Source organism: Balaenoptera physalus, assembly GCF_965194825.1.
Source record: "Balaenoptera physalus genome assembly, chromosome: 12".
NCBI lineage: Eukaryota > Metazoa > Chordata > Mammalia > Artiodactyla > Balaenopteridae > Balaenoptera > Balaenoptera physalus.
In genome coordinates, this window is record NC_138897.1 from 66,593,701 (window position 1) to 66,610,924 (window position 17,224).

Here is a 17,224-nt window from a genome sequence, read left to right on the forward strand (position 1 = left end):
GTACAATGCTTGGTGTCAGTCTATCTCTTGTAAAAATAAAATACAGTGTGTGTGTGTGGGAAAAAAAAAATAGCAGTGGTTAAAAAAAAAAAAAAGAGGAGACCCTTAAAAAAAAAAAAAGTTACCTTAACATTTGGGGCTTTAAATATTTTAACAAATAAACAAACCAACAAACAGGAAAGGCAAGCTCTTCTGAAAAGCAGAAAGCCAGCAAGGAAATGTAACTGATTCAGGTAAGAATCATCTACACACACTAATACTAACGGGTAAATGTTTGTCTGGGAATGGGATATCCCCCAGTGTCAAGTCACTTCTCTTACCAACTTTTGATACAGAAAAAAAAAAAAAAAAGAGAATCTTTAAGTGGAGAAATCTGGTAGACATCACACCTTAACCAAGCTGTTAAAATCAAATTACCACCACCAATGATGGAGAACTGACATCAGGTGCCTTTTGAGATGAAGCACTGAGAAAATCACGGAATTACTTACATAGCATCTCTGCACACACACAAAGAGGGAGGGAGAGAGAAAGGAGCAAAACCTGAATTAAATCACGAGGAAACAGATAAAACCAAGTTGACTCTTCCAAACTACCAACATCATGAAAGATAAAGGCTGAGAAATTGTTCCAAACTAAAGAGACATGACAACTAAATGCAACGCAGGAGGCTGGAATGGCAAGGCAGTTGCTATAAAGGACATTATTGGACAATCGCAGAAATCTGATAATGAACTACCTATTACATAACTGATTTGTATCAATGTTACACTTTCTTAATTTGAGTGCTGATTATGAGAGCCTGGCCTTGCTCTTAGGAGATACAGGCTAATGGTCAGGTCTACAACTTCTAAAAAAGTGCAACAAAGAAATTAAGATTATGAATAACCTACACATTACACTGTGTGTCTGTAATTATAATCGTATAGAGAAACAAAGAGCAAATTGCCAAAATGTTAACAATGTTGAATGGAGGTGAAGAGTTTGGGGAATTAACTATAACACCTGTGCAACCTTCGTGTAAGTCGGAAAGTTCTCAAAATAACAAGTTTAATTTGAAAACAAATCATTTCATTATTTTACCGCAAGTTACAAAATGTTTATGGCCTTATTCAGCTTGGCCAGAAAATCACGATTCATCCCAGCAACTATATACTGAAGGCCTACTGTGTGCTGGGCTCTCTGCTATGGGTAAAGAATAAAAATGTTCCAGATATATATCCTCAAGCAACAGGTATGTCAAGTTTCAATGTGTGACAATATGCTTATCAGAAATCCTTTCTTCAAATATAAATATTAAAAGTTTACTAAATTCTTAGATTTTTACTAGTAAATAAGTATAAATTTGTCCTAGAGCATATTTAATTTCACAACTGAATTTAAGCAGGAATAATGTGCTAAAGTTTACTCTATGAGTATTTCAAAAAACATTTCCCTAAAGTATATATGCACATAAAAGAGGCAGGGGCGTGTTTATCTACCTTCAAATTAGGTACCAAGATCACGTTTTCTACACAGCATCTACTGGTCAGAGATGCAGCACATCAGAGCGTTTGCAGGTGTGGACTCCCATACATTACAGATGTGGTGTTTGTTTCTCCAGTGTGCAAACATTTTCCTTGCAGTCTTATTAACCCAATTGCTTTGGTTAGTAATCCTTTTTTCTGTATATAATCCAAACATAAAACTTGAGCTAATCCAGGTCCAAATAATCACCAGTCCCCATAAATGAGGTACTGAATTTATCTGAAGTCTTGAGGTTTTATTTCTACCAAAAACTAACTTGATAGATTTAAATGTGAAAATAATTTCTATCAAATCTGACTTTGAATACAACTTCAAAGCAATATATAAATTTAAATATAAATTCAGCAATAAGATTTTGGACTGACCACTTCAGTAATTAGGTAGTGCCAGGATCAGACATACCAGATCACGCCGATGTTCTTGCCCACTTTTGCTCCAATGACTGGCTCCCTTATACACGAGTGTTTTAAAACACAAAGAAAAAGGGTATATTGTGCTTCCAACATTCCCATGGCAGGCACTACGCGGACAAAAATGATTTTACCCACCAAATATTTGGAACATGCTATGACCTTCACATCACCCAGAATCTCTAGGAGGTTAGATGACCTAAATAAGGGACAAATTAAGGGAGGTCAAAACTGGAAGGCAGGAAGAGTACAGTAATAAAGAGTAATAAAATAATAAAGACCGTGTCAGCCAGGTCTAGATGTAACCCAACACTTGCAAGGTAGGTGACTGAGCAAATTACTTAACTGGTCAGATAAGCCTCATCAGGTGCCACTTCTGTAAATTTGTGGGGCTACACACCTCACCAGGGAATAGTGTCAGCAAGATTATAGCACAACACCCAACACACAGTATGACAACACGTGGTAATTTTAAAAATGAACAAAATCCAGAAATTTCTCCCACTTCCCTTCTGCAGCAAGTTAAAGAACTATGTGAGAGGATGTCTGGGGAAAAAACTCTAAAACCTACAAGGTCTGAATTGTATTCTACCCTCTGCCACCAAGCCGTCGGTGTGTGCAAGACCTTGGGCCCAAACTTTTTCATGCTTAAAATGAGAAGGATGAATATATAATCTGTCCTCTAAGTCTTGATTTCTGTAATTCTGGAATCATTGGCTCACGAGAGGCATAGCACGATTCAAATTTTTAAGTTTATGTGATTCTCTGGGTGATACAGCAAACCAATTTAAAATATAAAATTCAACTTTTATTTACCAATATTCTTTTGTTACCATTAAGGCTGACCCAAAATGGTGAAACGTGCGTATTAGCATGATAAAAAACAAGCAAGATCTTGCTTCTTTTAATCTGGTGATCAATATTAGATGAAAGTGAATTTAGTGATTATACAGGTGGGATTTATTACAGTAGAACCAGAAAGGAAAATGTCTCAAGAATTTAATCCTGTAAACTTTCATAAACTACCACACCTCACCATAATCTCAGATGTTCTTCTGTTCGCGGATTACAATATCACATTGCAGGTATATGCCTTGTGAGATATTTAGAGTTAAAATAAATGACACTGGGATGTCTTTAAAGTACTCTAGCTGCCTCCTCCCAACACCCACCACAAAAGTTCAGATGTTAGAGGGAGAATAAGTAAAAGGTGGGGTATATGATGGCTCATTTGCTTTTGTGTATTTCCGAAATTTCCCATTTAAAAAGTGAACAGTATTTACCTTAAAAAATCAATGTAATGCATAATATTAAAAGACTAAAAAAGAAAAAAATCATGAATGCAGAAAAAGCATTTGACAAAATCCAACATTCATTCCTAATTTCAAAAAAGGTCTCAGGAAACTCAGGGGACTTTTCTCAACCTGATAAAGGGCATCTGTGAAAAAATAATAAATTGAACAGCAAAAGTCAAACTTCCACACTTCAAAATACACTGTTAGGACAATGAAAAGTCAAGGAATGGAAAATAATATTGGCAAATCCCATATCTGAGAAAGGACCTGAATCCGGAATATACAAAGAACTCTCAAAACATAGTAAGAAAACAAATAACCCAATAAAAAAAGATTTGGACACTTCACCAAAGAAGATATACAGATGCTAAATGAGCACATAAAAAGATGAGCATTAGGCTTCCCTGGTGGCGCAGTGGTTGAGAATCTGCCTGCCAATGCAGGGGACACGGGTTCGAGCCCTGGTCCGGGAAGATCCCACATGCCACGGAGCAACTAAGCCCGTGCGCCACGACTACTGAGCCTGTGTGCCGCAACTACTGAAGCTTGCGTGCCTAGAGCCCATGCTCCGCAACAGGAGAAGCCACTGCAATGAGAAGCCTGCGCATTGCAACGAGGAGTAGCCCCCGCTCGCCGCAACTAGAGAAAGCCCACGTGCAGCAACGAAGACCCAAAGCAGCCAAAAATAAATAAAAGAAAATAAATAAATTTATTAAAAAAAAAAAAAAGATGAGCATTATCAGACTTTAAGGAAATGCAAATTCAAACTGCAAAGAAAAACACACTTAAGAGACTAAAGTGCCCAGCAAGGGACTGGACTCTCACACACGCTGGTCGGGGCGGGAAGCCGTACAGCCACTTTGGAAAACAGGCTGGCAGGTTATCTACCCGAGAGAAGGGAGCGTTATATCCACACAGAGACTTGCACCTGAGAGAGCTGTAACAGCCAAGAACTGAAAGCAGTCCAAAAGCCCAGGAACATCTTAAAGACAGAACACCTGAGAGAAGTGAAGTAAACTTGCTCAAGATGATACAGTGAATAAATGGCCAGAGCCTGAACCCGGCTCTAAGTTTATGAAGACTTAGCGCTCTTCCCCCTTCACTAAACTATACCAGGACAGATTCCAGAAGCGCAGTGCGATCAATGCTCAAATACTAACCAAACTGGTACCAATTAGGCCAGAAAAGGAGTCTGCTCCTAGGTCTGGGGAGAAAGGGAGCTAAGAAGACTGACTTGTAAGGAGAGAGTTGGGGAAGGGCATGGGGAGGTGGCCCTCGGGGGACCTGCAAGCTGGGAGACTGTGCAAAAGTCCCCTCCTACAAGTTCTAGGGAGCACTGGCCTCTCCACCACCTTCACCAAAGTTGCAGAGGTGTGTCACCCGATCTTCTTCCCAAAACATTAAATCAGGTTTATTTTCAGATCCAAGTTAAAAGCAAAACAACACCCCAATTCAAGTGCAGAAACTGCCCACCCTATCATGTAGCTGATGGCAAAAATTCTTTGCCATCAAGACAGAAAAATGCAAAATTCCAAAACATAAGGCAAACACAGGGGTGAAGTAACAGTAGTTTAATAAACAAATATGAAATCTGTTTTGATGAGAGGAAGAAATGAGGCCAAAGGACCAGAAATAAACCAGTGATAACACGTGGCAGACTAAGAACTTCACCCGGCAAGGGCTTGTTCTCTCTCACAGGTAGAACAACAAATAAAAACCTATGCATTTAGGTGTCTGGGTCCCCCACGCCCCGGTCCTGCAGCTACAAGCCCAAGCGGCTGACACACACGGTTACAGAGAACAAAGAGTACTCTCCCTTTTTCTTTCTTTTTTTTAGAAATTCTGTATGGGGTATTATGACCCAAGGCATCATCAACTGATTCTATATGCATGTGGGTACCACTAAAACCATGTTTAAGCACCTTTTCTAAGACACCAACCATATTATCTCTAAACAAAGACTTCTCCTGTCCAGTCTTGCTGGTAGCAATCAAAACATGCTACAAGTCTCATGACTTACTCTCCCAAATCCCTATTTAACAACACTTCTAAATATTATGATTTTCAAGGGCACCTTCCTCAGGTTTTCGACCGACTCCCTGGCCACCACAAGACCCAGCCCCAACTTTTCACTCCTCGCTTCCCCAGGTGGCGAGACTCTAAGAAGCTTATCAAACCCAGTTTTCAGAAACAGTCGAGGGCCCAGAGGCTCTGGACGGAGTTTAGTCTAGGTAGTTACACCCAATTAGTTCTGGATCCATCGTTAATTCACTGTTTCAAACCTGAAAAACAGTATCATGTAAAAGGATTCCAAAACTTTAACAGGAAAAATTCTGTGCTGTGTCGTATTCCAGAACACAGCTCCAAAAGCCCTTCCACAGCATGCTAGTCACAGCTGAGAGAGAAGTTAACATAAAGACTTACACCTGAGCCTCATTTGAATCCCCTCCCTCTAGATTAAATTAAACCTTAGGCAGCATGCTAGATTCATCTTCAAGGGTATTTATTCTAAGCACAGGTTCAAACAAATTGCCTACACAAGCTGGGGCTGCTCGATGGTGTAAACTGGGCAATCTAAGAAAAAACAGTGTTTAAAATACAATATTTAGAATCAGGAGGCCTGGCTTAAAATTCTGGCTGGTACTTAGGAGTTTTGTCCCCTGAGAGAATGATTTAGTCCCTCTGCATATCAGCTGACTTATTTATTAGTATCGGCACACCAGAGCCTACACGTCCCACAGCTACTGGGAAGAACCACCCGCATACAAAAGATACTGCAAACCACTAAGCGTTATGTCATCTTTCTTTTAAAATAATCTTCTTCAACATATTACTCTGACAGAAATTTAAATTTTAATCAAACTCCTTCTATGAAATTATTTTTACAAATGTTAACTCACCAAATCCTACTGTATCTTAAGTCCCATCTCACCTATCCTAGAAATCCAGCAACTTCAGTCTACATCAAAATTGCATCTGTGAAGAACTGACAGTAGAAATTTAAAACTCTTTCTCTGAAAGTCTATCTATAATTCTGCACTGACTCCCATCATTCCAGGCACAGGAAGGGTTCACCCAACTCATAAGTTGCTCTGCTTTCACTCTGAAATTCAAAGTGTGTTTCATCCGACAGTATTGGAAGTATCACTTTTAACCAAAAACAAACTTAGTTTTTCAATGCATTATTCTCCTAAACTTATTTTAATAGTACCTTACAATGATGATATTTACTTACCTTTATGACCTTTTGAGATGTACATACAAGGCACCATTTTTCACATATTCGGATTTTGTTTCTTTTTCTCCAAGGGTTATCAGTCAAGTCCATCTCTGACCAACCCTTTTCCAGTTCTACCCACTTTTCTACTGATTCTACACAGAGACTTGGGGGCTTAAAACGAAACAAATCAAATGAACGACCTGAGAGCCTCATCTCAGGGTCTGGCAATGCCCCCCCTTTCAAGATCTGGACCCCACCCAGGGCCTCCCCCCGGCACCCCAGCTTCTCATTACTTGTACAATAGTATTTACTCTCTCTTCCATCTTAGTCTAGGTTCTGCATTTAGGAAAGGCAACCAAGAATATAGAGCTGGAGCAAAGAACAATGTCTTCCCCTCTCAAGGGCTGACAGCCCTGGCCTGGCTGAAGGGGCAGGTCTGGAGGCGGCCTCCACCAGCGCTGCCTGAGACAGAAGACAGGGCTCGGGAGACACAGCCCAGTTGTGCGGGCAGCCCAAGCCCCTCTCTAACGTCTCTGGTCCTCTCCCTTCTCCAGGATGTGCCAAGCCTCTCCGTTCCCTGCCCGTCCATCTAGCCCTGGAACAAGGTCCCACCGCCAGGTTCCCCTCTCACCCTTCCTCCCTTCAAAACAGATGCCAAGTGGTCCTTCAGCTGGCCACATGTTCCAAGATCCCTTGTTCCCGAATATTCTGGGTAAAGGTTATCACCTGTAGAAACTATAGCAACTAAGAAAAATAAGCAATTATTCTAACAATGACCTCAACCAAATTATAAATATGCAAATAAACTATCTGTGCCTTCAAAGGTCGAACATTTTATCCTAAATTAAAACACACTGGACAATACTGTAAATCAACTATACTTCAATTAAAAAAAAACCCACACTGGGAATGAACTGGACCTTACAAAAAGTTAATTGCAAGCATTAGCAGCAACTGTAAATATGTAAATTCTGTGGTGTAATGGTCGACATCAGTATTCCCTTCCCTGCACTTTCCTTTCAGCTTCCCTCACTCTTTACTCATAATAACAACACATAATAGTCACTATTTTCCAGCTACTATTCTAAGTGCTTTACATGCATTAATTCATGTACGGCTCTAAACAACTCTATAAGGCAGCTAATATTAATTACGCCTGTTTACAAATGACAACACTTAGACACAGAGAAGTTCAATTGAGCGGCAGGAGTCCACCCAAAGTGACAACGCCAAGAACGGAACAAAGCAGTCCAGCTCCTGAGTCTTGTCTATTAACAACTGTGCTAGGATGCTTCTGACACCTTCATTGTCACACTGACATTAAAACTGCTTGTAAACCACTAGAGGGCACGGATTGTGACCATCCTTCACACTGCTCTATCCTCAGTACCAAGCAGAAGTCTGGAGGGTCCTGAGAAATCACTGCTGAGTTCTGCACAGGCAGGTTGCCCCTTCTAGACTGTGCCCCTTAAGGGTGAAGGGCAAAAGTACAGCTCATCCTTTAAGCTTGAAGTGTGCACAGCACCTAAGTGACAATAAATGAATGACGGTCCCGGACACCTGCTGAAAGAAAGCGTCTGCTATCTGCAAAACCTTGAACCTAAATACAAGCCTGAGAAGCCCCCGTCTGGAGACAATCAGTCACCTCTCCAAACCTCTCCCATCCTAACTGCAGAAAATCAAGCGCTGCCTTAACTAACATTTCAAACTTACTCGTAGGCAGCCCAGAGTCCTACGGTACAACGTTAAGGAAACGTAAATGCTGTCCTTCACTACATGAGCACTGCTGCCTTAAAAGAGAGTTTTACTGAAAACACATAAACTCAGACTTAGCGAAAGGTTAAGTTTACATATGGTTAATTCACTTTCGAAATACTTCTTTAGAGACTCCTAAAGAGGAAATTCCCCTCACTTCACTCAAAACACCCAGTAATTTAAAAATTAAGCTTAATGTGGGCACGAGAAACCACATTAGACATGCTAAGGACGAACTCCACGGCATTTACAAGAGCAATTTCAAAGCGCAGCCACCTCGGAATTCCCGACTTGGATGATATTAGGGTCAGTGAGTCTCAGCACCGGGCGGGCTCTCCCCTAAGCCCCCCACACGTCCCGCCCGGGGCACCACTTCAACTCGAGGGCAATTTCCAAATTATCTTCCGACCTCGGAAGAGCACATACGAGAGGGACACTTCCTTTCTGACACTCCTCCGGGAACAATGTCAAACTTTCTGCTTTTCTTGAAGCAAAAGACCAAGCCCTGAAAACTTCACTGTCCCCGGGAAAGCCGAGATGTGAAGATGCAGGAAGGCCCGGCTGAGTCGCCAACATTTGCGCCGAAGAAAGGCGGTCGGTGAAGCCGGCCCATCCCGCCCAGGCCGCCCCTTCCGCCTCCACGGCCACGGACCCCGGACCCCGGATCCCGGTACGGCGCGTCGCTGGGGCGGCCTCGGGCAGGCTCCGTGCGGCGGGCGGCGCCCCGACCCGCCCGCGGCCCCCGTCCCCGCCGAGGCGCCGGGAACCAACGGCCGCGCTCCCGCTTCCGCCGCCGGGGCTCCGCCCGAACGGCCGCCGGCCGCCCCCGAGCCCGCGCCGAGGCCTGGGCGCCCGCCGCCCTTCCTCCCGCCCGGCCCGGGCCCGGCCGCTCACTCACATCCGTCCGCGTCCTCCGGCAGGTCCTCCTGCAGCAGCGACAGGTCTGCGCCGAGGGAGACAAGAAAGGCCGTGAGCCCGCCGCCCGCCTCCCGCCGCCCCGCGCCCCCGCCTGCCGCCCGCCGCCCGCCGCCCGCCGCGGGGCCCGTACCCGCCATCTTGCGGCGCCCCCTCCTCCGCCGTCGCCCGGGGACCCGGGGCTCCAGGGGCGGTGCGCGCGGCGGCCGGTGGACGCGCGCGGGGGGCGGCGCCGCGGGGACGCGCAGGGCGGGCCGAGGGCGGCGGGCCGGGGGTGACTCCGGACGCCGGGCGGACCCGGCCCGCCCCGCCCGCCTGCACGCCGCTCCGCCTCCCGCCTCGCTCGCTCCGCCCGCCGGCGCGCTCTCGGCTCAGCCCGGCCCGGCGGTGCGCGGAGTGCGGTGGCGCGGCTACTGCCGTCGCCGGAGCCCCGCGCCGTGTGCTGGGCGGGGCGGGCGGGGCCTCCCGCGCGCTTTGTTGGGTCACGGGCGCCGCCCGCCGGGCCGCGCGCACCGGGGGCCGCGGGGCCACCTCCGGGCGGGAAGCACCGCCTCCGCGCCGGCCGCCGGGTGCCGCGAACAAAGCCGCGGGGACGGCCGGGCTCCCCCGCTGGTCCCCCGCGTCCCGGCTCCGGGCTCAGGTCAGCTCCGCCGCCCGCGCGGTGGGCGTGCGACCCGGTTGTAGGAGGACGGGCGACCCCCGCCCCCGGGATTGTCGGGATTAATGAAGAACGGCGGGAACCGAGCATCGTGTACTGGGCATCCCGCAGGTGCTGGGGGAACGGCGCCTAGCATTAGCTTTTTGTCTTTAAATAATTTTGGTAGCCCTTGAGGTGCTCAGCTGAAATGTGTAGCACAGACTCTATTATTCCACACGTGTTAAGTGGTGAACGCAAGCTCCCAGTGCAGGGTGGGGACCCAACCCAGGATTTCTGACCCACTTCCCACTGTCGTGTGTCCAGGAGTGCAGCGCACTTCCCCGTCTCCCCAGAGCCTCCAAGATGGTGATGCCCTCAAGGGAGACAACACAGGGACTTGTGTAAGTGATGCCACGTTGGGCTCTGGGGGAGGAGATGAAATTCTGAATAGTCTGCACGGTGGTCTTAATCAAGGACACTATATTACATCAGAGCCCCTGAAATTCATAATTCTGGGTAATAAAATGGGTCCCACATAGCTATTCCAAAAACTTCCCTCTCAGATGTTACAGGATGGAACGCATATTGCATAGTATGTATTAGGTTTCTGAGAGTAATAAAAACTGGAATAGCATCTCTAACTCTAGGTGTGTGTCTAATTTTCTCAAACATAGAATAATTAAAACTAAAAGCCAAACGGGCACAATCTAGTTTCACACCCTTATGTGAATTCAGCTGATACTAACTCTCAAAATGACAAGGAGTTATAAATCCACAAACTATCAATTGACTCAATCCGTGAGAATTTTGCCTTGCTGACACCTACCACTTTAGCAATTCTGGGTAGGAGGAGGAGGACAGAGCATTTGGCTCTTTACACTAACTGGTGATCTCCCTGCAGCAACACAAAATCGACAGAGTGCCAACTAGACTTCAGCCCCTGGACACACAAAGGTGAAGAGAATGATCTGGACCATCTACCCAGTAAAGTCAGACTTAACAATTCTCAGTGATGGTGATAAAACAGAGGTTATGCACCAAATGCTAGCCTGGGATACAGATCAACTAACTCTGCCTTGGGTAGCGAGGCTGCACAGTGAGTTTTATCTCACTTTCTCTGGGAAGGCAGCCAAGGAGGAGGGGCTTGGTAGTTTTGTCCATATTGTTCAGGAGCTGTGCATTTGGTTATCGTCTTACCTGCATCCCATGTTACAGCAGGTCCCTTGAGGCAGCTCGGTTTTTAGACACTTCAGTGAGGATGTTCTTATTCACGGTTTGGCACAACCATGTTTTTTACATTTGATGTTTTCTCCCACTCTCTAGTCCTTTCTCAAACATACAATAAATTTTTTTCACACCAGTATTCACTCTATAAAAGGCACTGTTTCCTCCTCATAGAAAATGGTATTTAAAGAACAGCCATTATTATTCTATGCCCTTACCCCAACTGTACTTACAGTGTCACGCCTGTGGATGCTGGAAGCTGTGTGTCTAGTGGTCAGAGCACAACCCAGAGTCTGCTCTGCCCCTGAAATCTGCAAAATAGAGGGAATGTCACAAGTCACTGTTTTAGAAAGTATTATCCAACTATGGCTATTAAGGCCTGGATTTTTCAGAATAAGTCCTCTTCCAAATGATAGTGAAAACTTTTATGAGTAGCCAAGGAGCCTTGTAAATTGATAAATTTGACTCTTGAAACACAAACAAACATGACAAGTATCATGGGGAAAAATTGCTAATAAACAAAAAACCCACCTGACATTGCTTGCTGCTGTGTCATTAATTTTTGTATTGGTAATTGAACTGTTTACTTTTGCTTCAGGATGATCCTAAAGCTGAAAGTATATAAAAGGCAGATCTTTTAGTTATGGTTTTGAATAATAAAAAATGAATCAATCTGAAAATGGAGACATACAATAAAAATGTTTTTTAAAGAAATTTTTAATCTTTATTTTCATTCATCTCTGGGGTTTTTTTTAGCCAGGTTGATGTCCCTCACAAACTGCCACTCCCCAGTAAAAAGAACAAATAGTTTCCTTTTTTTTTTTTTTTTTTTTTATTAATTGCCAACCCCTACCCAAAGCCTCCTATACATGTTTTGGTAAATTGTATGAAGGTAAATATTTGAAAATTTTCTTTCCTTTCTATGCTTCTTTTAAAGCCCTCTTTAAAGCTCCATGTCAAGATGACATTCCAAATTGTGAAATCTTAACTTTTCCTAGAGCTTTCATAGTTTGGCTTTGTTTTTCAAAGACATTGGATCTCTTTTTATTCACATTGGCTAAAGATACGTTTTCTCACACCACCTTAGGAAAACAATAAAGACTAGAGGGAGAAAATAGCTACAGAACTGAACCCTGTCCAGAGTTCTCTCTACTCAGGCTCTCCTTTCTCCATTTATAGGAGTTGAAGGCTGCCCATAGATGCAACAGAACTTCACCTCTGTCCATGGTCAGCCAGACCGCAAGTTTCTTAGCATAGGCTTGTTCTGAGCAGAACAGTGCAACCTAGAACCACCATTGTAAACAGAGTATAAAGGAAAGTAAACCCTCTGTTTCTTATCCACCATGTTAAGGACTCCAGTGCTTTTCACAGCACTCCAGATTAGTAGAACCAAAAGGATTCTGCATTGAGGAATCTTGTGGTTATTCCAGCTGAGGTACAGCACCCATCCAATTTGTTCCACGCATTTAAATTTTATTAGGAAAACTAAGATGTGAAAATAGTGAGCATTACTGAATTAAAATGGCAGTGTTGGTTTCTTTTATGCCTTTCTCTCCAAATGCACAAAGCATCAGTGGCCATCATGTTCAAAGCAAGGTGGAAGAGCCTGCCCCGATGTCTGGCAGAGTACCTGCTTGAGGAAACATTTATTATTCTGAATCTGAATGGATAAGTCAAGTTGAACCCGGAAAAAACCATAAGCAAACCACAGAGTCAAACCCAGATAAGCTCAGTAATTAAACTATGCCTTGATTCTAAAGTCTTTTCATACTACCTCTGCCCTCTGGTTCTATGATTCAGAACAAAAGTTTCCACTCCAATTTCACTTCTGTGTAACTAACGCCTTGTAACAAAATTCCTTCTGTTCCTGGTCCTTGATTCCTTCATTTGGTTTAAAAAAAAAAATATATATATATATATATATATAATTTATTTATTTACAAAATATACACATATACAGGCACCGTGACACAACACAATTCATACAAAAGATAACTACTCCATTTTTTAACTTTTTATTTTGAAATAATTACAGATTCACAGGAAATTGCAAAAATGTACTGGGAGGTCCTGTGTACCCCTCAGCTGGCTTCCCCCAGTGGTAATATGGTACGTTTTGCAATATTTTTGAGATGTATGTACCAGGCATTATGTTAGGTGCTTTCGTGTACTTTCAGATTTAACGCAAACAGCTCTGTGAAGTAGGTATTGATATTTACGTTTTTCAAATAAAGGAAACCAAAGCTCAAAGAGGTTAAAATTTTGACAAAAGCCAGATGACAAATAGGGGAGTTGGAATTCAAACGCTGGAATCCTTATTCTAAATGACGCTAATAGGATTTGTATATCATTATGTTCATGACTTTTCCATCAAAATTGTCTCTCAGCCAATTTCTCTGGCATCAGGAAAGCCTCTGTCCTCTCACATGTACGGTCTGGGTATCATCTTTTTTTTTTTTTTTTTACTTCCATTAACACATCAGGCCCTTCTTTCTTTTATTATTTAATTTTTATTTTCTTTATTTTTTTTTGACTGCATCGGGTCTTAGTTGCAGCATGCGGGGTCTTAGTTGCGGCATGCAGGATCTTTCTTTGCAGTGTGGGCTCTTCGTTGTGCGCAGGCTTCTCTCTAGTTGCAGCGTGCGGGTTTTCTCTTTAGTTGTGGCACGCGGGCTCCAGGGCGTGTGGGCTCTGCAGTTTGCGGCACGCGGGCTCTCTCATTGAGCCATTAGCAGTCACCCACCACTACCACCCCCATACACCACTAGCCCCTGGCAACCACTAATCTGTTTCCTGTCTGTACCAATTTGCCTGCTCTGGACCTTCTATATAAACAGATTGATACAGCATGTGGACTGGCTTCTTTCACTTAGCATCATGGTTTCAAATTTCACCTATATTGTAGCATGGATCAGTATGTCATTCCTTTTTATTGATGAATAATACTTCATTGTATAGATATACACCATTTTATTTATCCACTCATCAGTTGATGGATATTTGGGTTGTTTCCACTTTTTAGTTATTATGAATAATGCAACTATAAACATTCACATGCACGTTTTTATGTAAATGTATGCTCTCAGTTCTCTTGGGTATATACCTAGAGTGGAATTGCTGGATCATATGGTAACTTTAATATTTTGAGGAATTGCCAACTATTGTCCAAAGCAGCCACACCATTTCATATTCCCATCAGGAATGCATGAGAGACCCAGTTTTTCCATATCCCCTACATCAAATGTGGCTCTTCCAAAGTAAAGCTGTCTTTATTCACAAATGATGTGATTGTATATGTTGAAAATACAAGAATCTGCAAAAAAACTTAAAATTAAGAAGTACATTTAGCAAAGTCACTGCACACAAGGTCAATTCTATAATTATAAGTTAGCACCCAATAGTTATACACAAAAATTTAAAATTTGATGCCGTCTGCAATAGCATTTAAAAAAGTCAAATCCTAAATGGGGGGAGGGATAAAATTAGGAGTTTGGGATTAACATAGACACACTATTATAAATAAAATAGATAATCAACAAGGACCTACTGTGTAGCACAGGGAACTATAGTCAAAATCTTATAATAATCTAAAATGGAAAAGAATCTGAAAAAGAATATATGTATAACTGAATCACTTTTCTGTACACCTGAAACTAATACAACATTGTAAATCAACTATACTTCAATTAAGAAAAAGTCAAATTCTACAAACAAATCTAGTGAAAGATATGCAGGACCATTATATAGAAAACTAGAGAAATTATTGAGATAAACTAATCTAGAAAATTCTTAAAAAATATATATAAGGCTACAGCAAGGCCACAGATTAGAAAATTCAATTTTGTAAAGATGTCAATTGTCTTCCAAATTGGTTCATAGATTCAATTCATTCCCAATCAAAATCTGAGCAACTTTTTGTTGTGTGTGGATAGTGACAATCTGATTCTAAATGTCTGTGTGGAAATGCAAAGGGCCAAGGCAAAAATGCAAAGGGCCAAGGCAAAAAAAAAATACAAAGGGCCATTCCAAAAAAAAAAAATTAGAAATACTATTACTAATTTTGAAGAACAACGATATGGGAAGAACTTCCTCTACTGGATATCCAGACTTACATCAAAACTACAATACCTAAGAGAGTGTGGTATTGGAGTGAACATAAACAAACAGACTGATAAAACAAAATGAAGAGTCCAGAAGCAGACCCACACACATGTGGATGCCTGATTTATGATAACAGTGGCAACATAGAGTAGCAAGAGACAGACAAAAGCAGTGCAGCAGAGCTGGGAGCTGAGTCAACTGGGGTGTCAGATGAGGAAAAAAAATGAATCTTGATCCCTACCTCACTCCATATACAAAAATCAATTCCAGAGGAGCTGAGACACAAATATGAAATGTAAAGCAATAAAGCTTCAAAAGAGAGGAAAGGTCGGGGGGAGGGATAAATTAGGAGGTTGGGTTAACATATACACACTATTATATATAAAAAAGATAATTAACAAGGACATACTATATAGCACAGGGAACTCTACTCAATATTCTGTAATAACCTAAATGGGAAAAGAATCTGAAAAAGAATAGATATGTGTATATGTATAACTGAATCACTTTGCTGTACACCTGAAACTAACACAATATTGTAAATCAACTATACTTTAATTAAAAAAAAAAGCTTCAAAAGATAACACAGGAGAATATCTTCCTGGCCTTGGGATAGGGAATGATTTCAAACACAATAACACTGACCACGCAGGAAAAAGATAAATTGGACCATATTAGAAGTTCTGTTACCCAAAGACACTATTAAGAGAGCACAAGCTATCAAGTGGCAGATCACTGCAACACACATAACTGAAAAGTGTTATCTTCAGAATAGTCAAAAAACTACAGATCATTAAGAAAAGGACAGACAATCCAATAGGAACCCAGGCAATATATGCAAACAGGCAGCTTATAAAAGAGTATATCCACATGGCAAGTAAACACATGAAAAGGTGCTCAATCTCACTTCTCATCAGGGAAATGTAAGTTAAAACAATGATGAGATACCATAAAACACTCATCAGAATAAAACATAACTTAAAAGGTAATATCAAGTACTGCTGAGGATGTGGAGTCTTATTTTCCTATTGATGCTGTAACAAATTACTAAAAATTTCGTGGCTTAAGGCAACTCAAATTTATTATCTCAGAGTTCAGTGGGTCAGAAGCCTGACACAGTTTCACTGGGCTTATCGAGGTGTCAGAACTGCACTCCTTTCTGGAGGGTCCAGAGGAGAATCCATTTCTTTGCCTTTTTTGCTTCTAGAGACCCTCATGGTCCTGTGCTCTTGGCCTCCTTTCATTTTCAAGGCCGGCAAAATTGCATCACTGTGTCCACCCTTCCACGGTCACATTTGCCTCTGACTCACTTCCTTTCTGTTCCACATTTAAGAACCTGTGATGACACGGGCCCACCTGTGTCATCCAGCATAATCTCTCTCCATCAAGATCCGTAACTTAATCACAGCTGCAAAGTCCTTTTGCCACATAAGGTAACATATTCACAGGTTCCAGGAATAAGGATATGGACATCATTTTGGGCAGGGAGAGGGGTGTGGGCATTATTCTTCCTTCCACATACAGCAACACGACTTTTATACAATGCTCTTGGGAATGGAAACTGGTACAACCACTTTAGAAAATATTTGGCAATATTTACTAAAGTCAAACACATGCAGAACCTATGATCCAGCAATTCCATTCCAAGGGACATGTACGTACCACCGCTATTTGTAACAAGCCCACAAACTAGAAAAAATCCAAGTGCCCATCAACATTAAAATGGGTAAATAAAACTGTGCTATATTCGTGTTATGGAATGCCATATAGCAACGGAGATGAATGAACCACGGCCGCACGCTATAAAATGAATGCCTCTCACAGACGTACTGCTAATTGAAAGAAGCCAGATGCTGCAGAACACATTCTGTGCGATCCCACCTATTCAAAATTTTTAAATGGGCAAAACTAACCTTTGGTGTTAGAAGTCAGTTTAGAGGCTGCCTTTGGGGGCACGGATAATGATTGGAAGAGGACCTGAGCAGCACTTGAGAGGGTATTGGTAATATTCCATTTCTTAGCCTGAGTGGAGGCTGCCTATGAGTGAACCCTCTGTGATTATTTTTCATGCTATGTCTTATGATTCGGGCCATTTTCTTCTGTATGCATGTTTTACTTTGACTTTTAAAAGTTTACTAAG

General features: G+C 42.5%; 1 protein-coding gene across 8 annotated transcripts in view; it reads right to left on the bottom strand.

Annotated features, from left to right (window-relative positions):
- Positions 1-17,224, bottom strand: part of PPP4R1 (protein phosphatase 4 regulatory subunit 1) — a 69,654-nt gene that overhangs the window by 51,855 nt on the left and 575 nt on the right. For 2 of the 8 annotated variants that reach the window (XM_082418654.1, XM_082418652.1), the window contains exons 2-4: positions 11,515-11,594; positions 11,217-11,294; positions 9,106-9,150 (exon numbers count right to left, since the gene is read on the bottom strand). Coding sequence is in view for 5 of the 8 variants with exons in the window: in XM_082418655.1 (XP_082274781.1) it covers positions 9,106-9,150; positions 9,256-9,262 (52 nt within the window). In the remaining 3 variants the exon portion in view is untranslated. Of the gene's footprint in view, positions 1-6,467; positions 6,520-9,105; positions 9,151-9,255; positions 9,437-11,216; positions 11,295-11,514; positions 11,595-12,757; positions 12,830-17,224 lie in introns of those variants that run through there. The other 6 variants (XM_082418650.1, XM_082418648.1, XM_082418651.1 and 3 more) reach the window with 4 other exon arrangements.